The following is a 24,316-nucleotide window of genomic DNA, read 5'->3' as shown; positions in this document are numbered from 1 at the left end:
TGAGCGATTAAGTATGCACAGCAGCTCCCAAACAGATAACTCCAACTCAGCTACTCAGTTGACCCTCAGTCCTGTATATTTTCAACAGTTGTCTGGTGATAGCACTACTTCAGTATCCACAGGTATTTTATACTCAGTCTCTTCAGTCAGCCCCTTGATTCTATCCTCCCTACCACTGCCTTTGAAAAGTCCTTTTTTTTTTCCCCTTGTATTTTTCAGATAGTCTTCTAATTCATCTGCCTGATTCTGATTTCACTTCCTCTCACACCATCCTTCATGTTGCCATGAGTTTTATATCATAATTAAATTTTCCATTTTCACAGTAAAGTCGAATCTTTCTCATATAATCAGTAGACCATTCATTATCTAGCCTCTGTCTCTCAGGTTTATTTTCCAAATACTTTCTAGACCCTCTCAAACTGTGATGAATGACTTTATTTATTTTTTTCATATTTTGTCCACCACAGACTAATACTTTTATAAAATAAATTTAAAATAAATTGCTAAAAAAAATGACCATTTATCTGGATAAGAATACTTAGTTTCAGTTTCTGTACTTATCGGAGACGGATAGCAAACTGCCTATGGCCCTGTATCTACTAAGTTTTTTTCTGTTAATAATAAAGTTTCTTCTTTTCTAGTAAATGCCTCTAAGCCTCTTTCCCTCCAAGAAGTCTAGTGAATATAACAAAAGAACAAATTTCATATAATTTTTTAAAAACAAAAATGTTATATTTATTGATTCCTTCTAGGATGGCCCCGGAAGTTGCAGCAGTAGAAAAGAATGGTGGCTACAACCAACTCTGTGATATCTGGGCAGTAGGAATAACAGCAATCGAACTTGGAGAACTTCAACCACCTATGTTTGATCTTCATCCCATGAGGTGTTCTCAGTATTTACAATTATGCAGTTAGTAGTAAGGTCTTCAGGGAGAGTGAAGTACGAACAACTTGGGTATTCCAAGCTCATTTAAAAGTATATTGAAATAATAAAAGTATTCTGAGAGACTTAGGAATAATCTCGTCTAAAACCTGATCTGTTGCTTTTTCTAACACAGCATAGAGTCTGTCTGAAACTTTTCCTTAAAACAGATTTCCTTTAATAAACATACTAGGATATAGCAGTTATCATTTTAAAAGTTTTAAGTCTTTTTTTTTTATTCTTCCATTGATTAAAAACATTTCTTTTTTTGTCCTAAGTAGAACTATAAACAAATGATAGAATGTAGATGAGGTTTTAATTTCTGTTCTCATTTGATTTTGTTTCTTTATACTTTGTCTAGGAATGATGAAGAGGTAGATGCTTACTAAATCATTTATATTTTAGAGTATATTATCTTAGAAAAAATATTTGAGAGACTGTGAAGGGGTTTTTAATATTTTGAAGGAAAAGATAAATTGGGTCAAATTTTAAATTTTTAATGTAAATAGTAAAGGTTAAAAAGAAAATCAGCAGAATAGGGGAAAGTATTCTCCCAACATATATTATTATTGATATTTATTACATAGGTAACTCATTCAAAGACTCTAAGAGCAAAACATAAATTGTTTATGAGCAAGTATCAGATACTAGAGAAACATGGAAAACTATTTAACCTCACAAGTACCTAAAGATATATAAGTTAGTTCAGGATGGGGAACACATGTACACCCATGGCTGATTCATGTGAATGTATGGCAAAAACCACCACATTATTGTAATTAGCCTCCAATTAAAAAACTAATAACAACAACCCCCCAAAAAAGATACATAAGTTAAAAGATACCTGCTTTTAGCTGGAATGCTGATAAGTACAGACCTTTAGGAAAATAATTTGGATGTTATTTGTTATGAACAGTACACATGTTGCATTGATTCTACACTTGTGAAAATTATACTTAGGAAATAATTCAGGAAAAGTCTAAGAATCTGCTTCAGGCTTGCAGGGGGGAAATCTAAATGTGCAGTCATAAGGGCAGCTAATACATATGTATAAACCAAAGCAGCATGGGAAATTGATTATCAGGGAAAAAAGCAGAACATAATGTTACCTATTATAATAATTTAGTAATTGGTTAATATTTAGGTAAAGACTGAAAAGAAAAGCAGAAGATTTAAAATAATGTCTTAGGGTGAGAGGAATATAGACTTTTTTCTCTTCAATTTTCTTTTATATATGAATCATTTGATTTTTAAAAAGAAAAGATCTTTGGTATTTAATAAAAAAGACTAAGGAGTTTGCTTGAAAACATTGGAGTTTTGTAGGAAATACTGAAGTAAAACTTCCTTTTAAAATCCTTCAGTCTTCTACCCCCACAGTCCATTAAAAAGATTGGTCAAAGGTTAATTCGTGGAGAAGGAAGGTCCTCTTGCAGGTTGATTTCTGTTTCATTCAAAAGGGGAAACAAACAAAGAAGTGGATATAATTTGCCTATTCACCCAAAATAATAGTAGAGGCTAAACATACAACCTAATGTTAGAGTAATATATCATCTCCGTGTGTTATCACAATGATGCACAATTATATAGACTTGTGCTTAAGATATAATACTAGTTATATATGTAACAGTATGATAGAAAAAACCTTCTCAAATGTTTAGTTGCTTTGCCTTGTGAGTAAGAGCTTATTGGAAATTTAAACATCTTCTCTAGAGCCAGGAGAAATTTTCCGTAAGGTATCCAAAATATAAAACATTAATTTCCATATTCCATATCAGTTAAATCTTGAGTACCTACATATGTAATAATCTTGCATAAATTCATTGCAGAATTGATTCTGATTATTGTATGTAATAATAGAAGTGTTTTGTATTGCTCTTTAACTGAAATTTTTATTCCAGGGCCCTCTTCTTAATGTCAAAAAGTAATTTTCAACCTCCAAAACTAAAGGACAAAACAAAATGGTGAGTTATAGATATGTAGATTTATAGAATTTTATGGCTGAAAGAGACAGAAGTTTAATTCCCTTATTTTAAAGATGCTAAAGCTGAAGCTCAGAGCATTAAACAGTTTCCCTAAAGTTGCATATCTAATTTACTTGCAGAGCTATGGCAAGGATCTAGGTTTATTTCCTGGTCAGTATTCCATTATAATGTACTGCTTTGGCAGCTTGAATAGGAGCTGTAGTGAGGAAATGATTTAAAATGAATACAGTAAGATTTTGGAGACTCATTTTGCCTGTATTCCTTTACTTCCAGTAATTACATGTTGACTTTCATGAGAAGTAATAGGACACAGTTTCCCAGATACAGTGACACTTAAAGTCAATCATCACTGGCTTTTCTCTACCTATTTTCCCTAACATTCAAACAGTTATTACTCATTTGCATCCTAATGTTTTCTCATACAAAGTAAAACAACTTGCCAATTCTTATAGTCCATAAGGATGTCTTCAATTAGATGATAAACATTGAAAATTATTCTTCTGGTAATGTCTTCCCATACATTTAATAAGAGAAACTTATTGTACAAATTAAAGTTTCCAAGTTCTTAAATTTAGTGATTCTTTATCTGTTATACATGGATCTCTTGGGAAATCTCAGGAGATATATGAGCCCCTGGAATTATTTATGTGTATTCATTTTCTTCTGGAGGGACAATCCATATTTTCTTTCAGATTCTAAAAGGCCTGTCCCCAAAACAAGTTCTAAACTACTTTTTAAATGCTTCATTGGCCTGCCTGTGCATAGTATTATTTAGGAGCCAGGCCATTCTGGGGATAGTACCAGGAATGAAAGGCAAATCACACTGTAGAAGTTAAGGAGTTTATATCCTACTGCTAGCTGTATTCCTTTGTATTGACACTGTTTTGTTTTGTTTTCTCTTGTTCCTTGTAAGCCTAAGTTCCTAAGCAACTAGAACAGGAGGACTTTATGGCAGGAATGACTGAATATTCATTCAAGGATGAATGACTGTTAGCTAAAATAGCTACATTCATAGTGAGATTCCAGAACAGTTATTACCATTGAAGTACCTTTGCCAGTCTTAGGTACTTTCTCACTCCATGATATGAGGACCACAAACTACCAATGTTATGTAGGGATTTGATTTCCCTAAAGAGAACTGCTTTGTCATTACTGTCATTGGTAATGACTAAGGTTATTCTTTTTGGTTCTTGCCCAGTCTTTCCTCCCATGGAATCTTGGCAATGGTACAATACCTCTCTTTGTCAGTAATTCATAATCAAAATGCAGTTCCTTTAATTAAGTAATTAATTTTTTATTAGTTCATTTTTTGTCCATGCCGCACAACTTGCAGGATCTTAGTTCCCCCACCAGGGACCAAATCAAGGCCCATGGCAATGAAAGTGCCAAGTCCTAGCCACTGTACTGTACTGGCAGGGAATTCCCAGATTCCTATATATCTTCTTTTCCCCATTTCATCAATACAGGTGGCAGGAAAACTGTTGGTTACTAAGATCACTCCCTCTTCTTTTCCCTTGTTCCTAAGAAATTCAGTGACTTTTTAAAGGTATAAACAGTCTGTTTAATTACCCACCCTACCTTGATGCCACCTAACAATTTGCGTGTAGCAAAACATTTATATATCATATAAATTAAGCAGTGAGAAAAGGTCATTTTGAGTCCTAAGTGGTTATAACACAAGGTTATTAACCTTATAGATGGCACACCTACCCATTTCTAGCTTTTAGTGTACATTTTTAGAGGTTATATATATTAGTATTCTGTTCACTAATTGTATTTTACTTAACAGCTGAACCTGGTATATTTTCCAAGGAAATACTGTTTTGGGTTTAGTTTTTTGATTTACATAGAGCTAAGAGGCCTAAGAAAAAAATCATATGTTTTAGTCTTTCTAACTGCTTGTAAGTTAATTTTATTTAGTAACACAAAAGAACTAATATTAGTGAAATATATTTGTACATGTCTCTTTTTATTTGAAGGTCATCAACATTCCATAATTTTGTCAAAATAGCACTAACCAAAAACCCCAAAAAAAGACCAACTGCTGAAAGACTTCTGACTGTAAGTCATTGAATTTATAGGAGTATTTTCTATAGTCATGCATTAGTTAGGCATATCACTAGAACAACAGCATTTAGGTTTTTAATATAAAAGTCTTAGTGATCTCTTACAGCAGGGGTAGGCAAGCATTATGTAAAGAGCCAGATAGTGTGTATTATAAGCTTTGTGAGACATATAGTCTGTTGTGTCACCTCAGTTTTGCCACGGTAGCACAAAAGCAGCCATAGCCAAGCAGCCAAGAAGGGTATGGCTTTAATACCCAATAAAATTTTATTCACAGAAGGAGGCAGTGCACCAGATTTTGCCCATGGTCTGTAGTTTGCCCACCCCTGCCTTGGAGAACGGAGAAGGCAATGGCACCCCACTCCAGTACTCTTGCCTGGAGAAACCCATGGACGGAGGAGCCTGGTAGGCTGCAGTCCATGGGGTCGCTAGGAGTCAGACACAACTGAGCGACTTCACTTTCACTTTTCACTTTCATGCATTGGAGAAGGAAATGGCAACCCACTCCAGTGTTCTTGCCTGGTGAATCCCAGGGACGGGGGAGCCTGGTGGGCTGCCGTCTATGGGGTCACACAGAGTCAGACACGACTGAAGTGACACAGCAGCAGCAGCAGCAGCAGCAGCCTTGGAGAAAACTCTAAAATGTTGCTTTCATCTAAAACTAATTGATTTTCTCTGTTTTGGTTTCTTATGTAAATTTATAGAATGCTCCTGTGTATGTGTTTATAAAATACTTTTATATTAGGAAAAGTTGATTATAACAATCTAAGAAAACTTTGTTTAAATGTTATAAAAATTATGTCTTTCTATACTAACATAATTTTATTGAATTAAATATATGTAAGCATAGACTATACATGTTTTTTTCTTATTGTAATATGGACTGTACCACAATATTTATTTGCATGTGCATAATGACATGGGTAATAAATGTCATTGTTATAGCCAAGGTTGTAATTTGGCAGCCTAATATAGATTAGTTAACTTTATGTAGAGAAATTATTCATATTATAAACTTAACCTCACAATAGTTCTTTAGCGTTATAATATTTAATTATGGATTCTCATTAATATTTTTATAATACATTCTCTATTAGCACTGGTAGGCTTCCATATGCTTATCTCTGATAGTTACTAAATGGAAAAGAACAAATAACAGTTTCTATAAGCCATAGATATAAATGCATACTCATGAAGTTTTGTTTTGTTTTTATTTAGCATACATTTGTAGGGCAGCCAGGTCTCTCTAGGGCCCTGGCAGTTGAACTGTTGGACAAAGTGAATAATCCAGACAACCACACACATTACACCGAAGGAGACGATGATGACTTTGAGGTAAAGAATGTTTGCAATCTAATAATTGAAAATAAATGTTTAATGTGGCCTTAGAGTTTGTTTTTTAATTCACTCTTTTAAGTTAGTTAAAATAGATTTAGTGACAGATCAATTAGCAATGAAGACTTTACTTGTCCTGCATATAATTACCAATTGATAACTTCTCTTAATCCTAGTTCTGGGAAGGAACTAAGATTATGATTCTTCCTTGCACGATATCATTTTTTTTACTTAGTTGGTTTGCTTAAGGTTATTAAGCGGTAGGTACAATTAGAATCAGATCTGTGCCTTTATCTTCCCAGAAATCCACAAGTGTTTTCTCTTCTCTTTAGACCTCAGCTTCTGTAGTGAGAGTTTGATCTTCTCTAAAGAAAAAGGACATCTATTTCCATGGAAATACAGGTTCTAGGAGTATTGCTTGGGACTAAGAGAATGAAAATTTAGCCAGAGCACTTGTACCATATTATTTTTCACTAAAGAGACTCCTTAGAAATCCATGTGGTCATTTTTTTAGTTTCTCTGTTTACAGATGATTGTTGGTAGTTTAGTCACTCAGTCATTTCTGACTTTTGCAACCCCATGAACTGTAGCCCACCAGGTTCCTCTGTCCATGGGACTTTTCAGGCAAGAATACTGGAGTGGGTTGCCATTTCCTTCTCCAATACAGATCATTAACAGGATACAAATAATTTTTTTAAATTAAGCTGAAGTTCCCATAGAAGATGTTTTCCAATAAGTATTAAAAATTATTATTTCTTATATAATTACATATAGAGCTATTCGTAACTATGCTTTCTTCTCTGAAAATATTGTAGAATTATTTGAATATATTATATTTAACAACACAACTTCTAAATCAGGAATGAGGGACTTCTGCCCATAGTCAGGTTTATGCCTCTCTATATATAATACAAATGTATTTATTTACCAGTATCTTTTTCTCCTTTTATATTCTGTTTTATTTCTGTCTCTTCATTCTTTCTTATGCTTTTATTTCCCTTTATACCTCTATCTTCAATTCTGGTAAGACTATAGAACTAAGCTTTATGTGTTGTTACTAACTGAAGGAAATCTTCTACTTCATGAACTTAAGTTTTAAATTATTAAGTATCGTGATAACTACTAACAGTCATTGGGTAGTCTTTATGCACCAAATATTAGGCTAAATAATTTCCATGTTAACTCATCTAATACTCAGAACAGTCCTTTGCAATAGGTACTATTACTATCCCCATTTTACAAATAAGAAAAGAAGAAAGAATACAAGTAATTTCATTTCCCCAAGATCATATGCCTAGCAAGTAGTGGAACCAGGATTTGGATTCAGGCAAACCAACTTTAGAACCTACTTTTAGTTAATATACCGTCACTTTTATATATGTACTTTTTATGTAAATAGAAATAGTCCTTACCAACCAGTCATTTTCTAGTATATAACATAATCTTGTCATGTAGTAAGGTACCCTGTAAATATTTTATTGAATGTTAAATGAACTTTAATTGAAAATATTAAATAACCCAGTCATAAAGATATTTTAAAATTTAAACCATCGTTCGCAGACTTGTAATAATTAATGAATTTAATCTCTTAAAAATCAAAATTGTTTTGCTTAAATATAGCATATTACTTGATTCCCCAAGTAATGTTTTACTGGTTATGAAAACAACCAAACTCCACTTTCATTCCCCACAATATTTTGCCAGGTTTCCTAAATCTACTCTTACTTTGGAATTGTAATGATATCACAATGCTGTTTAGTCCTTGAAATGCAAAACCTTGTTCCAGGCGATTGAAGAAATAACAGTGGATGACATTGACATAATCCCTGTCTTCAAAGAGCTTACAGAATGGTCTCCATGGAAATTTAGAAATTACCAGCAAACAGTTTATAAGTGTAATAACTGTTATGGAATGGAAATACAGGGTGATATGCAGGCATATTTTTGAGACAGGAAAGGACTCATTGTGGAAGCAGTGTGTAAGCTGAAAACCTGAAGGATTAAATACAGAGATAGTAATTAAGAGACTGATCAGAAGTGTTCTGAACAGAAGGAATAATAGCATGTTTGAAAGCCTTGATAAGAGAACATGGTATGCTTTAGGAACTAAAGAAAAGTTAGTCTGTTAGAGCAGAGAAAAAGGAAGAAATTTGGTGGGAGATGAGATTATAAACTAGATATTTCAAGTAAAAAAAATGACAGCTTTAATCTAAGGGCAATAGAAGCCATTAAAGGGTAAGGGAGTGATATAATCAGATATGCGTTTGTTTTTTTTTTAAGATCTCTGACTTTAGACTGATGGTTTCATTCCTCAGGTCCTCATAAGAGACTTTTGAAGTTATCCAGGATAGAGATACTGATGTTTTATAGTAGGATGGTAGGGCAAGGATGGAAAAAAGTGAAGTAATTCAAGAATTACATGAGAGAGTGGTGACCAAATGTAGACTTGAGGGTGGAGCCTGATAAAAGGATTACTCCCAAATTTTTACTTGAACAGCTGAAGAGATATAAAAGTGCCACTTGTTGAGATTGAAATACTAGAGTAAGATCAAATTTGGGAAGAAAGGTGAGTTCAGTTTTATATATGGTAATTTTTATATTGCACAGATTTCCAAGTGGGAAGAAGGCCTAGGACAGCTTCCTGAGATTTCTCCCTTAAATTAAAAAATCTAGTATCCTAAGAGAAATGGCAAAGGAATAATAAAGAGCATTAAGAGACAGAAGGAAAGTTTCAGAAAGAATACTGCCTAGAAGTTACATTAAAGAAATCTTTGGAATTAGGTATGTTTGACTACTTTAAAAGGATAATTTAAAAATACTAGAGGTGAAGCCAGATTGGAGTGGTTTGAAAGATAAATTTATTTATGAAATTTAGTTGTGAAAGAGGAGAGTAAGATAGAGCAGTGGATAAAAGAAAATGAGTTGATGGTGGATTTGTCTGTCTTCTCAGTTCAGTTTAGTTGCTCAGTCATGTCCGACACTTTGCAACAGCATGGACTGCAGCACGCCAGGCCTCCCTGTCCATTACCAACTCCTGGAGTTCACTCAAACTCATGTCCATTGAGTCGGTGATGCCATCCAACCATCTCATCCTCTGTCATCCCCTTCTCCTCCCACTTTCAATCTTTCCCAGCATCAGGGTCTTTTCAAACGAGTCAGTTCTTCACATCAGGTGGCCAAAGGGTTGGTGTTTCAGCTTCAACCTCAGTCCTTCCAGTGAATATTCAGGGCTGATTTCCTTTAGGATGGACTGGTTGGATCTCCTTGCAGTCCAAGGGACTCTTCTCCAATACCAGGTATTGCAGGTAGGTATTCTTCTCCAATACCACAGTCCAAAAGCATCAATTCTTTGGTGCTCAGCTTTCTTTATAGTCCAACTCTCACATCCATACATGACCACTGGAAAAACCGTACCCTTGACTAGACGGACCTTTGTTGACAATGTCTCTGCTTTTTGTTATGCTGTCTAGGTTGGTCATAACTTTCCTTCCAAGCAGTGAGCATCTTTTCATTTCATGACTGCAGTTACCATCTGCAGTGATTTTGGAGCCCCCAAAAATTAAGTCTGACACTGTTTCCACTGTTTCTCCATCTATTTGCCATGAAGTGATGGGAGCGGATGCCATGATCTTAGTTTTCTGAATGTTGAGCTTTAAGCCAACATTTCCACTCTCCTCTTTCACTTTCATCAAGAGGCTCTTTAGTTCTTCCTCACTTTTTGCCATAAGAGTGGTGTCATCTGTATATCTGAGGTTATTGATATTTCTCCTACCTGTCTTCTACCTCTCTGTTTTTTGGCTATTGATTGATTGTTTTTTATGTGGGGCTAAAAAAGTTTAAACAGGATCTTTATGAAAAGGATCCAATGGTTAGAGATAGAAGAATCTAGAGAAGCAAGACGAATAGGCACAGTCCCTGAAAAGGAAGGAGAAAGTTAGATCTCGATTATAATGTAGGACTTAATCTTGAAGAAACACTTCTTGAAAGGGTTTCTTGGGAAGTGTTGTCTAGAGAGTGGAGTAGGAAGACCTTGAGCTTACTTCCTCCCATCCTTGAGCTCCCCTCCTCCAGTGGGCACACCAGTTGCAAGTATCTATGAGAATGGCCTGAAGACGAGCATAAAAGATTTTCTACAACTGAAGATACGAAAAATGAACCACAGTGAGATGGGTAGGAGAGGCAGAGACATAATATAGTCAAGACCCACCTCCCTCGATAGGCAGCCCACAAACAGGAGGATAATTACATTTGCAGAATTCTCCCCGAGGAGTGAAGCATCCAAAACCTATATTGGGCTCCCCATCTGGGGTGTCCTGCACAGGAAAGATGGGCCCCCTAAAAATCTGGCTTTGAAGGTCATCCTTCAAAGGACTTGTGTGCAGGAGAACTAGAGGACTGTAGGAAACAGACTCTGCTCTTATAGGGCGTGATTAAAATCTCACATGCACAGAGTCAGTAATTTGAAAGGAACCCACCTGCAGATCTTGGAGAACCTCTTGGAGTGGCAGGAGACAACTAGTAGTCCCCCTGAAGATACAGATGCTGGCGACAGCTGAATGTAGGAGTTTTTTCTACCACTAGGACACTGATGCTGACAGGCATCACTGTGGAGCCCTCCCTCTACCCTACTAGTGCTGGAGACTTACCCACCCACTGGCAGACTGGCGCCAACCCCCAGCTTCCCTGTCTCCATAGCTAGCCACCCTTGAACCCGGCCCTGCCATCAGTAGAGTAGCACAAGCTCTGGGACCCTGCCCCAGGAAGGTCATAGCAGCTGACTGGGCCAGGGGCCAGGCCTACCTACCAGCACGCCCAGTGGTCAGCCTTGCCACAATAGAAGGGCCCAAACAGGCCATATACAGGGCATGCTTAGAGTATAGAGCGCTGCTGTCCAGAGGGGTGTGCTGCTGGGTTGCATAAGATAACTCTTACATAATGCCACTCCTCCCAAATTCAAGAAACATAGCCAATCTACTTAATACTTAGAAATAAACACAGAGAACTAGGCAAATAGAAACAGAGGACTATGGTCCAAACAAAGGAACAAGACAACCTCATGAGAAGAATTAAACAAAGAAAAGCGACACAATCTGCCTGTTAAAGAGTTTCAGGTAATAATCATAAAGATACTCAATGAACGCAAGAGAGAGATGGAAGAACATAGTAAGAATGTTAACAAAGAATTAGAAATATAAAGGGGAACCAAATAGAGCTGAAGAATACAATCAATTCAGTTCAGTTCAGTCGCTCAGTCTTGTCTGACTCTTTGGGACCCCATGAATCGCAGCACGCCAGGCCTCCCTGTCCATCACCAACTCCCGGAGTTCACTCAAACTCACGTCCATCGAGTCAGTGATGCCATCCAGCCATCTCATCCTCTGTCATCCCCTTCTCCTCCTGCCCCCAATCCCTCCCAGCATCAGAGTCTTTTCCAACGAGTCAACTCTTCACATGAGGTGGCCAAAGTACTGGAGTTTCAGCTTTAGCATCATTCCTTCCAAAGAAATCCCAGGGCTGATCTCCTTCAGAATGGACTGGTTGGATCTCCTTGCAGTCCAAGGGACTCCCAAGAGTCTTCTCCACACCAGTTCAAAAGCATCAATTCTTCAGCGCTCAGCATTCTTCACAGTCCAACTCTCACATCCATACATGACCACTGGAAAAACCATAGCTTTGACTAGACGGACCTTTGTTGGCAAAGTAATGTCTCTGCTTTTGAATATGCTATCTAGGTTGGTCATAACTTTCCTTCAAAGGAGTAAGCATCTTTTAATTTCATGGCTGCAGTCACCATCTGTAGTGATTTTGGAGCCCAAAAAAATTCAGTCTGACACTGTTTCCACTGTTTCCCCATCTATTTCCCATGAAGTGTTGGGACCGGATGCCATGATCTTCGTTTTCTGAACGTTGAGCTTTAAGCCAACTTTTTCAGTCTCCACTTTCACTTTCATCAAGAAGCTTTTTAGTTCCTCTTCACTTTCTGCCATAAGGGTGGTGTCATCTGCATATCTGAGGTTATTGATATTTCTCCCGGCAATCTTGATTCCAGCTTGTGCGTCTTCCAGCCCAGCATTTCTCATGATGTATTCTGCCTAGAAGTTAAATAAGCAGGGTGACAATATATAGCCTTGACATACTCCTTTTCCTATTTGGAACCAGGCTGTTGTTCCATGTCCAGTTCTAACTGTTGCTTCTTGACTTGCATATAGGTTTCTCAGAGGCAGGTCAAGTGGTCTGGTATTCCCATCTCTTTCAGAATTTTCCAGTTTATTGTGATCCACACAGTCAAAGGCTTTGGCATAGTCAATAAAGCAGAAATAGATGTTTTTCTAGAACTCTCTTGCTTTTTCCATGATCCAGTGGATGTTGGCAATTGGATCGCTGGTTCTTCTGCCTTTTCTAAAACCAGCTTGAACATTAGGAAGTTCACGGTTCACATATTGCTGAAGCCTGGCTTGGAGAATTTTGAGCATGACTTTACTAGCATGTGAGATGAGTGCAGTTGTGTGGTAGTTTGAGCATTCTTTGGCATTGCCTTTCTTTGGGATTGGAATGAAAACTGACCTTTTCCAGTCCTGTGGCCACTGCTGAGTTTTCCAAATTTGCTGGCATATTGAGTGCAGCACTTTCACAGCATCATCTTTCAGGATTTGAAATAGCTCAACTGGAATTCCATCACCTCCACTAGCTTTGTTCATAGTGATGCTTTCTAAGGCCCACTTGACTTCACATTCCAGGATGTCTGGCTCTGGGTCAGTGATCACACCATCGTGATTATCTTGGTCGTGAATATCTTTTTTGTACAGTTCTTCTGTGTATTCTTGCCATCTCTTCTTAATATCTTCTGCTTCTGTTAGGTCCATACCATTTCTGTCCTTTATCGAGCCCATCTTTGCGTGAAATGTTCCCTTGGTATCTCTAGTTTTCTTGAAGAGATCTCTAGTCTTTCCCATTCTGTTGTTTTCCTCTATTTCTTTGCGTTGATCACTGAAGAAGGCTTTCTTATCTCTTCTTGCTATTCTTTGGAATTCTGCATTCAGATGCTTATATCTTTCCTTTTTTCCTTTGCTTTTCACTTCTCTTCTTTTCACAGCTATTTGTAAGGCCTACCCAGACAGCCATTTTGCTTTTTTGCATCTCTTTTCCATGGGGATGGTCTTAATCCCTGTCTCCTGTACAATGTCACAAACCTCCGACCATAGTTCATCAGGCACTCTGTCTATCAGATCTAGTCCCTTAAATCTATTTCTCGCTTCCACTGTATAATCATAAGGAATTTGATTTAGGTCATACCTGAATGGTCTAGTGGTTTTCCGTTCTTTCTTCAATTTAAGTCTGAATTTGGCAATAAGGAGTTCATGGTCTGAGCCACAGTCAGCTCCTGGTCTTGTTTTTGTTGACTATGTAGAGCTTCTCCATCTTTGGCTGCAAAGAATATAATCAATCTGATTTCAGTGTTGACCATCTGGTGATGTCCATGAGTAGATGTAGAGTCTTCTCTCGTGTTGTTGGAAGAAGGTGTTTGCTATGACCAGTGCGTTCTCTTGGCAAAACTCTATTAGACTTTTCTCTGCTTCATTCCGTTTTCCAAGGCCAAATTTGCCTGTTACTCCAGGTGTTTCTTGACTTCCTACTTTTGCATTCCAGTCCCCTATACTGAAAAGGACATCTCCTTTGGGTGTTAGTTCTAAAAGGTCTTGTAGGTCTTCATAGAACCGTTCAACTTCAGCTTCTTCAGCGTTACTGGTTGGGGCATAGACTTGGATTACTGTGATATTGAATGGTTTGCCTTGGAAACGAACAGAGATCATTCTGTTGTTTTTGAGATTGCATCCAAGTACTGCATTTTGGACTCTTTTGTTGACCATGATGGCCACTCCATTTCTTCTAAGGGATTCCTTCCCGCAGTAGTAGATATAATGGTCATCTGAGTTAAATTCACGCATTCCAGTCCATTTCAGTTCGCTGATTCCTAGAATGTCGACGTTCACTCTTGCCATCTCTTGTTTGACCACTTCCAATTGCCTTGATTCATGGACCTGACATTCCAGGTTCCTATGCAATATTGCTCTTTACAGCATTGGACCTTGCTTCTATCACCAGTCACGTCCACAACTGGGTATTGTTTTTGCTTTGGCTCCATCCCTTCATTCTTTCTGGAGTTACTTCTCCACTGATCTCCAGTAGCATATTGGGCACCTACTGACCTGGGGAGTTCCTCTTTCAGTATCCTATCATGTTGCCTTTTCATACACTTCATGGGATTCTCAAGGCAAGAATACTGAAGTCGTTTGCCATTCCCTTCTCCAGTGGACCACATTCTGTCCGACCTCTCCACCATGACCTGCCCATCTTGGGTGGCCTCATGGGCATGGCTTAGTTTTATTGAGTTAGACAAGGCTGTGGTCCTAGTGTGATTAGATTGACTAGTTTTCTGTGAGTATGGTTTCAGTGTGTCTGCCCTCTGATGCCCTCTTGCAACACCTACCCTCTTACTTGGGTTTCTCTTACCTTGGACGTGGGGTGTCTCTTCACGGCTGCTCCAGCAAAGCGCAGCCGCTGCTCCTTACCTTTGATGAGGGGATCTCCTCACCGCCGCCCCTCTGACCTTGACATGGAATAGCTCCTCTAGGCCCTCCTGCGCCCGCGCAGCCACCACTCCTTGGAGGTGGGGTTTCTCCCCCCCGGCTGCCTCCCCTGACCTCGGACGTAGGGTAGCTCCTCTCGGTTGTTCCTGCGCTGTAGCAGCCTGGCGCTCTCGGCCGCTGCCCCTGACCTCGGTCGTGGGGTAACTCCTCTTGCCTGCTGCCCCTCAGGCATGGGGTCCTCCCGGCTTCTGCCCCTGACCTCGGTCGTGTGGTAGCTCCTCTTGGCTGCTGCCCCTCGGGCATGGGGTCCTCCCGGCTTCTGCCCCTGACCCCGGACGTGGGGTAGCTCCTCGCGGCCGCGCTCTGTGTGCCATCGCAGCCGCCTGCGCTCTTAGGGACAACTTAGTGACTAAACAGCAACAACAAAGTAATATTCCACTGAATATGTATATATCCTTTTTATCCATTAGTCCATCAGTGGACACTGAGGTTGCTTCCATACGCTGGCCTTTTCTCTTTTTTTCTTCTGGGATCCCTAGAATGTGAATGTTAGTATACTTGATATTGTTTCAAAGGTCTCTTAAACCACCCTTATTTAAAAAAAACCTGTCTTCTCTTTTTCCTCTTCAGCTTAGGTGATTTCCACTATTCAGTCTTCTAGTTTACTGATCTGTTCCATATAACCAAATCTACTAGATCAGTAAACTACTAAGCTGAAGAGGAAAAAGAGAAGAGAGGTTTTTTTTTAATGAGGGTGGTTTAAGAGACCTTTGAAACAATATCAAGTATACTAACATTCACATTCTAGGGATCCCAGAAGAAAAAAAGAGAAAAGGCCAGCGTATGGAAGCAACCTCAGTGTCCACTGATGAACTAATGGATAAAAAGGATATATACATATTCAGTGGAATATTACTTTGTTGTTGCTGTTTAGTCACTAAGTTGTATCCAACTCTTTTGCAACCCCATGGACTGTATCCCATCAGGCTCTTCTGTCTATAGGATTTCCCGGGCAAGAATACTCGATTGGTGCCATTTACTTCTCCAGAGTTTCCCTGGTGGCTCAGACAGTAAAGAATCTACATGCATTATGGAAGACCTGGGTTTGATCCCTGGGTTGGGAAGATCCCTTGGAGAGAGAAATGGCTACCCACTTCAGTATTCTGGCCTGGAGAATTCCATGGACTGTATAGAATCTGTAAAGAGTTGGACACAACTGAGCAACTTTCACTTTGCTTCTCCAGGGGATCTTCCCAACCCAGAGATCAAATCCACATCTCCTGCATTTGCAGGTGGATTCTTTACCACTGAGCCACCAGGGAAGCCCCAGAATATTACTCGCCCATTAAAAATAATATCTTCCCATTTTTGACACCATGGATGGCTCTAGAAGCTATTATGCTAATGAAATAAGTCAGAGAAAGGCGAATACCACATGATCTCACTTATATGTGGACTCGAAGAAGCAAAACAAAATAAAATGAAAACAGACTCAGATACAGAGAAGAAACAAATGTTTGCCAGAAGGGAGGCTTTTGAGTGTGGACAAAATAGGTGAAGGGGATTAAGATGTACAAATATCCAGTTATATAATAAATATATATATTAGGGTTATTTTACACAGCATAAAAACCATCTGGTCAATAACATTAATTTTATATGGAAACAGATGGTTATTACACTTATAATGGTGATTACTTCTTAAAGTATACAAATGTCAAAAAATTCTGTAGTACATCAGAAGCTAACATAGTATTGTGCATTAATTAATATTTCAACTTAACAAAAAAAGAAAAGAAATACTAATTTCTCTTCTCCAGGGGATCTTCCCAACCCAAGGATCCAACGCAGGTCTCCCACATTGCAGGTGGATTCTTTACCAGCTGAGCCACCAGGGAAGCCCATTGAGGAGAATGGATGGGTTAAATGACTAGAGAAATGTTTGAGGATAACACTGAAGCCTCAGCAAAGATTAATTTTCAAAGTGTAATTTTCCTCCAGCAGTCATTGGTACCCAGATATAAACCAGTTAAATTCCTCCAGGGTTGTCATTTTGGTATGCCAGTGTAGAAAAGGGTGGCAGGGAGTGAGAATCAGATTTAGGATATATGCAAGAGATCGCTTGAAATTATGGACCACTACATCTAAAGTGGATAGGAAGAAAAGTGAAGATAGAAGAAATGCATAAGGAGAATGAGAAAGTAATGGATTGATGGACTTGAGATTCGGTGTGAATATTTAAAAATTATTGGAGTAATGAGAGAGTAAGCTCAAAAGATGAGAAGTTTGGAGTATGATGTGAATTCATGTATCAGACCTGATGACAGATTCCAGGATATGATCTTAATAGTATAGAGTCCATTGAAGTGTAGTAGAATGTTTTGAGAGATAAGGTCAGTAAACTCTAATCCAGCGCAATGGGCTTTTGAGTCCTTTGGTATGATAGTGGGTCTTTAAGTAGAGAAAAAGACATATGACCATTGTCTGAATCATTAGTGAATGAGAGTGAGTCATCAGAAATTTAATAGATAGAGGTTGAACTGAACACATTGTTTCAAAATATCAGAAGCTTATTCAAAAGGGTGAGATAGTAAGCTTTCTCACTTGGTTTACTACAAATCAATCCCTCTCCATACTGTATTTCTGCTGTCCATACCCTTTTACATACTTAATCAGGTTACTCTTAAAGCTGACTCTTGTGATAGCATTCCCTTTCTGTAAAATCTCCAAAAAATTATTTTGCCAAGAAAATAAAATTGAGAGCTCTAGCCTGACATTCAGAACCTTTCATGATCTGGCTTGCTGCTGCTAAGTCACTTCAGTCGTGTCCGACTCTGTGCGACCCCATAGACGGCAGCCCACCAGGCTCCCCCGTCCCTGGGATTCTCCAGGCAAGAACACTGGAGTGGGTTGCCATTGCCTTCTCCAATGCATGAAAGTGAAAAGTGAAAGTGAAGTCGCTCAGTCGTGTCCGACTCTTCGAGACCCCATGGACTGCAGCCTACCAGGCTCCTCTGTCCATGGGATTTTCCAGGCAAGAGTACTGGAGTGGGGTGCCATTGCCTTCTCCGATGATCTGGCTTATCCTCCCTCAAATGTCTTTCCAGCTTGTCATCTCTTCACTTAATGTTCACCACATTCAAATAACCAACTTCAATTCCCCTAAACACTCCACAATTTCCTTTTTTTCTTGTATCACTTTGTTCATATTGTTTGTGCTGTCTGAAGTGCTTTTCCCACCTTGCTGCGCGTTCAATGCCTACTTGTCCTTCAAGGTCTCACATTAGATTACAACTTTGTCATGAAGAATTTCTTTACCCCTTCCAATGGCAGTCATCTCTCCTTCCCCTGGGCATTAATAGTGATTTTAATGACTGCCACTTATTCTTTTCTAGTGTTTTAAGTATTTGTGTATGTTATCTTCCTAGACTATAAGCTCTTTTGAGGATAAGATTTGTATCTGATTTTCCTTGCATCTCTTCAGTGTATATACCCTATACCCTAGGGTTAGGGTATACAGTATAAATGTGTGTGGAATAAATGAATTAACTTTTAAGTATCTCATATTCATTTTTAAAAAAATTTATCCTTCAGTTTGCTTTATTAGTAGGTAGTCATGTCTGTCAATAGATAAGAATTTAATTAAAAAGAGAAAGTTTGACCTTCTAACTTTGTCCCAGAAATTCTTTTAAGTGTATATATTATGTTTATATTCACAGCCCCATGCAGTTATTCGTCATACCATTAGATCTACAAACCGGAATGCCAGAGCTGAACGGACAGCTTCAGAAATCAATTGTATGTGTTTGGTATACATTTTCAGTTGGTGGTTTTGGAGGGTTGAGCTGGGTGTTCTTGTGGGATTTTTTGTAATAATAAAATCTCAGGCCATCTGTGGCTATATACACATGTAAACAGGATACCTCTGAAATAAAGGTTGCTTTTCTGGTTGTAATGAAATTCCCTTGGTTTACAATTAAATAGTTTTTACTTTCTAATTATAAACGTAATACATGTTCATTGCAGAAAATTTGCAAAAAGAAGAAAGTAAAAATTAACATTGCCAATAATCACATCACTCAGCACCAGCCCACAGATAATATTTTGTTGAATTTCCCTCAAAATTTTTCACATGTAGTTTTACATGGCTAAGTTTATACTATGCATAAAATTTTGCTTAATATAGTTAGAAGTATTTCCCATATATTAGCCTAGGCTTTGTAACTGTTATATTTAATGGTTTTATCCTCCTGTATTGAGTTGATGTATTGTAGTGCCTATTGTTGGATATTTGGGTTGGTTTCGGTTTTTTAAGTCAGATTAGCACCAAGGTGGATATTTTTTTAAATGCATATTTAAAAGGAGAAATTGATTTTTATTCAATAAATTAATCATTGACATAAAAATGTTATATTAACAATATTTGTCATTTTAGCCACATTAATTTGGAAGAACAGATTTACAAAGAATTTTTAGGATGAGTATACTGACTTAAGTACATAATTGTTTCAAAACAATTTTTAAGTATTTTACATTAAAATAGGCTCTAAATAAAAAATATAAACCATAATGGAGGAAGATAGTTAGAATGATTGCCGATGTGTATTTTGTTTTCTTGAAACCAAACATTTCTAGCTTTCTGTACGCAGCTTTGGAAATCTAGGTCAATGGAGAGTTAGAATGTCCTTCCCATATCTGTTATTTCAGTCGTGCATTTTCATAATTAAACTCATAATTCAAGATTTTCTGTCTTTGTTAGTCCCAGATTGCTGATACTTTTTTATGCTATCTTCTATTACTATCCCCAGCAAACTCTCTGGGTTTCAAATACCAAACAGAAAAGCAGCTGTTTATTTTTATATTTTAAAATAAAACTATTATGAAGCTATTTTCTTTATTTTATGCAGCTGTATAGTATTCAATTAATGTAGTGTAAATGTATCTTTCCTTGTATAGCTGTTGTTTCTGGTGTCATTATTTAGTAACGCCTTCCTGATTTTAAGGTTATAAAAGGATTTTCCTGTTGTTTGTTTTTTTTTGTTTAATTTTTTATAATATCAATACTTAAATCTTTGATATAAGGTATTATTTGCTAAAGGTATGAAATATGAATTCAACTTCAGTTTCATTCTAAATATCTACTCATTTGCCTTGATACTATTTATTAAAAACTTAGGTTTTCACTAATAGATTTGATATGCCAACTTTATTATATACTAAGTTGCCACCTAGATTCTAGGGCTTTTTCTGGAAATTCTATTCTCTTGCATTAATATACTTAGTCCTGTGCCAGTCACATACTTCTGATTATTATGTCTTGATAATACCTATTAAAATATATTAGAAATAATTCTCCTCCTATTTTCCCTCACCCCCTCCACACAAACACACACAGACACACATTGTTGCAATTCCTTTTTATTATATCTGGCCGTTATATTTTCCTCACATAAAACATAAGAATCAGTCTACTGAGTTGAAAAAAAAAAAAAAAAAAAAACACCTCTCAGCGTTTTTACTGAGATCTCATAAGTTTGTACACTAACTTTGGGAGAATTGACATCTTTATAATATTCTGTCATCTTAATCAAAATAAGCTTCCTCAGAGAGCTCAAAGCTTAGTTATTTTATAAGTGTCCAGAGTACTGATTCCTTAGTGGAATTTGCCCTGTGTGCTACAAGTACCAAACAGAAGATGGTAGAGTTGAAGGTCATTTTATTGGTCTATCTTTAAATTCTCCCAGGTCTTCTTTTGTGTCCATCAGGAGTGTTTCATAGTTTTGTTTTTGTTAATAGATTTTATACATACCTTGTTAGTTCTGTTCTTAGTTTTCTGTTTCAGTTTTTTAAATTAAGCTAGTAACTTACATACAGTAAGATGTTTAAGTGTACTGCACAATGAATTTTTAAATTTATATACACTCATGAAACCACCACCCAGATCAACATTATCAGAATCTCTGAAAGATTCCTCATGCTCCTTCACAATCAACACCTTCCCATCTCCCTGTATCCCCTTGCCTTCCCACTGCCCTGGTTAATCACTATTCTTATCTCATCACTATAGATTGGTTTTTATGTGGTCTTGATCTTCAGATACATAGGATCAACTAATATACACCTCTTTTGCCTGATTTCTTTTGCTCAGTATTATGTCTTATGCCCAATATTATAAAGTCATTCATGTCATGTGTGCCAGTAATAGTTTATTGTTTTCACTGTAATGTAGTATTTCATTGTATAATTATAGCATAATTTATTCATTCTTCACTTGGCTGGCATTTTATTTGTTTCTAGTTTTGGGCTATTATGATTACTGTAATCATCCTTACTGTGTGTTTTAGTGGACATAAATAATGGTTATCAGTTCAGTTCAGTCGCTCAACTCTTTGTGACCCCATGGACTGCAGCACGCCAGGCTTCCCTGTCATCACCAGCTCCTGGAGATTGCTCAAACTAATGTCCATCGAGTCAGTGATGCCATCCAACCATCTCATCCTCTGTCGTCCCCTTCTCCTCCTGTCTTCAGTCTTTGCCTGCATCAGGGTCTTTTCCAACGAGTCAATTCTTCGCATCAGGTGGCCAGAGTACTGGAGTTTCAGCTTCAGCATCAGTCCTTCTAATGAATATTCAGGACTGATTTCCTTTAGGATGGACTGGTTTGATCTCCTTGCAGTCCAAATGACTCTCAAGAGTCTTCTCCAACACCACAGTTCAAAAGCATCAATTCTTCAGTACTCAGTTTTCTGATTTGGCCTAATCTAAGACCACCAGAGTATATAGTCCAGCAAAGTCAGATTTATTGACTCCTTGCAGTGAGGGAGAACACACACCAGAGGAACCATGGAACATCTCATTAAATAGGAAAAGAAGAATTAGAGAGTTTGGGGGGAAAGTGGAAATTAAGTAAAATTTAATTAAGTAAAATTAAGTGAAAACTTAAAGCAAAGTAGGGATGTGTGTGAAAAGATCTATACTGTAAAAATAGATTCAGAAGCCTGTTTCTTTGGAAACTTGAAATGTTGTATTCAGAAACTCCTTTAGTTGATGGTCTGTATCTACGTTGGAAATTAAAGCTACTTCTCTCTATCAGTGAATTAATCTTCCAGGTGAGAGTGGAGTGGTTCATTTTAATAAATATGATTTAATAAAGCAAAGTTTCTGACCGCCTTTGATTTTAGAGACTGATATTTCTCAATAGGAAAGCATAGATAATTCAGAGAGGGGATCATCATGTGATGCTTTACCTATGCAGCATATCCTTGGGAGAAACATTGTTTCTTCTTTTGACTTTGCATTTGGATTTGTGTCTGTCTTCCCAGTCTGATGAATGGTCAGGCAGATTACTGTCTCATTCTGATCCAGATATGGGTGTATGACCTGAATTTTCTGTTTTTTTAAAAAAAATTTCATCTGAAAAGCCACTTTTTGGTTGAGTCCAGTTGATACTGAAAGCTCAGCCTCTGTGCACAGGTGCCAAATCAAATCTCAGAGACAGAATTTTGGGTGAGATAGAAAAGAATAGCTGTATTGCTTTGCCAGCCATAGCGGGACACAGAGAGCTCCTGCCCCAACTGTGTGTCTCAACCTGGGAGGAGTTTTATAGCACAGTGGTTCAAGGGTGGGTAAGGTTGCTGATAAGATTAGGGTGTGTGCAGGGTCTCCACTCCTCTAATTTAGCCTCAAGTAATCTTGATTACTTGATTACTCTTAATGAAAGTGAAAGTGGAGAGTGAAAAAGTTGGCTTAAAGCTCAACATTCAGAAAATGAAGATCATGACATCTGGTCCCATCACTTCATGGGAAATAGATGGGGAAACAGTGGCAGACTTTATTTTGGAGGGGGCTCCAAAATCACTGCAGATGGTGACTGCAGCCATGAAATAATAAGACGCTTACTCCTTGGAAGAAAAGTTATGACCACCCTAGACAGCATATTAAAAAGCAGAGACATTACTTTGCCAACAAAGGTCTGTCTAGTCAAGGCTATGGTTTTTCCAGTGGTCACGTATGGATGTGAGAGTTGGACTATAAAGAAAGCTGAGCACCGAAGAATTGATGCTTTTGAACTGTGGTGTTAGAGAGACTTTTGAGTGTCCCTTGGACTGCAAGGAGGTCCAACCAGTCCATCCTAAAGGAGATCAGTCCTGGGTGTTCATTGGAAGGACTGATGTTGAAGCTGAAACACCAATACTTTGGCCACCTGATGCAAAGAGCTGACTCATTTGAAAAGACCCTGATGCTGGAAAAGATTGAAGGCAAGAGGAGAAGGGGACAACAGAGGATGAGATGGTTGGATGGCATCACCAACTCAATGGACATGAGTTTGAGTAAACTCCAGGAGTTGGTGATGGACAGGGAGGCCTGGCAAGCTACAGTCCATGGGGTTGCAAAGAGTCAGACATGACTGAGTAACTGAACTGAACTGAACTTTATCTTCTTGATGAACTAATCTGATTCTTTTAATATACCCTTCTGTGGTATTTCTCTGCTGTGAAGAGTGCTGACCTCTTGAAAAACCTTAAAGACTTTGTTATATGTGTCCCTTGAGGTGGAACCAGGACCCTGCTCCAAGAGCTGCACTATTGTTTCCTGGCTATCCCCCTCCCCCATCTTTACATCCCTTCCCTTCCCAGGTTGAATCTGCCCTTTGGAACTCCGGGAAGGTGGGGGATGCACAGAAAGGCTTCTGTGCCCAGCATCCCTGTAGGGTCCTGCTTGGTTTCACAGTTACCTAGGAAACCAGCTAATTACAAAAAATTGGCACCAAAGGGGATTTGAGAGGTATCAAAAAAGAAAATAAATGCCCAACTATTGGTTTAAGTGTATGATTTTAGATGACTCACAAGTAAATTTTAGCCAGGTATTTGGACTGATACCAAGGGCTGAGGCCACACAGAGCAGTATTAAGAATAAAGACTCTACAGAGGTAACAAGTAGTCTGTCCACAATCCAGAACCTTCAACTGGCAGGAGGAAGAAAAAACTGTAGCTAAAGAGCTATAGTATGCACATTAAAGTATGAAAATCAGAGTCTTCTATCATCTTGTTCCATTGGACTTGAACAAATGATTCTTTTCATATTGTCATCAGCTTGATTCAACAGATTTGTGTAGAAATTGCCTTCTTGTAGCCATCTACTTCTGAAGATTGTCATCTCCAGTTTGAGATTTCCTACTGAGACCATCTTCTGTTGATTTAAATTGGCCCATGTCTCTGTAATTAAGACAAATTAATACAAGGATCATTGCTCTGTTTTACCATTCTATTAATTATTAACAATACCTGGCAAGATTCTATTTATTGAGTTTAGAGAGAAGTTTCCCAGAAGACAGTTTCTGAGTTCTAAATCATAAAAAGATTATTTCAGAGGAAACACTGCTTGGATATGTTTGAATATAAAACTGTGTACTGTACAGGTCTCAG

At 37.9% G+C, this 24,316-nt stretch overlaps 1 protein-coding gene across 1 annotated transcript in view; it reads left to right on the top strand.

Annotated features, from left to right (window-relative positions):
• MAP4K5 (mitogen-activated protein kinase kinase kinase kinase 5) overlaps positions 1–24,316 on the top strand; it is a 122,764-nt gene that overhangs the window by 58,080 nt on the left and 40,368 nt on the right. The window contains exons 10-14 of the mRNA XM_055537596.1: positions 753–884; positions 2,821–2,883; positions 4,884–4,965; positions 6,187–6,303; positions 18,611–18,689. Coding sequence (XP_055393571.1) covers positions 753–884; positions 2,821–2,883; positions 4,884–4,965; positions 6,187–6,303; positions 18,611–18,689 — 473 coding nt within the window. The remainder of the gene's footprint in view (positions 1–752; positions 885–2,820; positions 2,884–4,883; positions 4,966–6,186; positions 6,304–18,610; positions 18,690–24,316) is intronic.

The sequence above is a fragment of the Bubalus kerabau genome, chromosome 10, assembly GCF_029407905.1.
Source record: "Bubalus kerabau isolate K-KA32 ecotype Philippines breed swamp buffalo chromosome 10, PCC_UOA_SB_1v2, whole genome shotgun sequence".
NCBI lineage: Eukaryota > Metazoa > Chordata > Mammalia > Artiodactyla > Bovidae > Bubalus > Bubalus kerabau.
The sequence above is the reverse complement of the archived record's forward strand: the minus strand, read 5'-3'. Positions and strand labels throughout refer to the sequence as shown.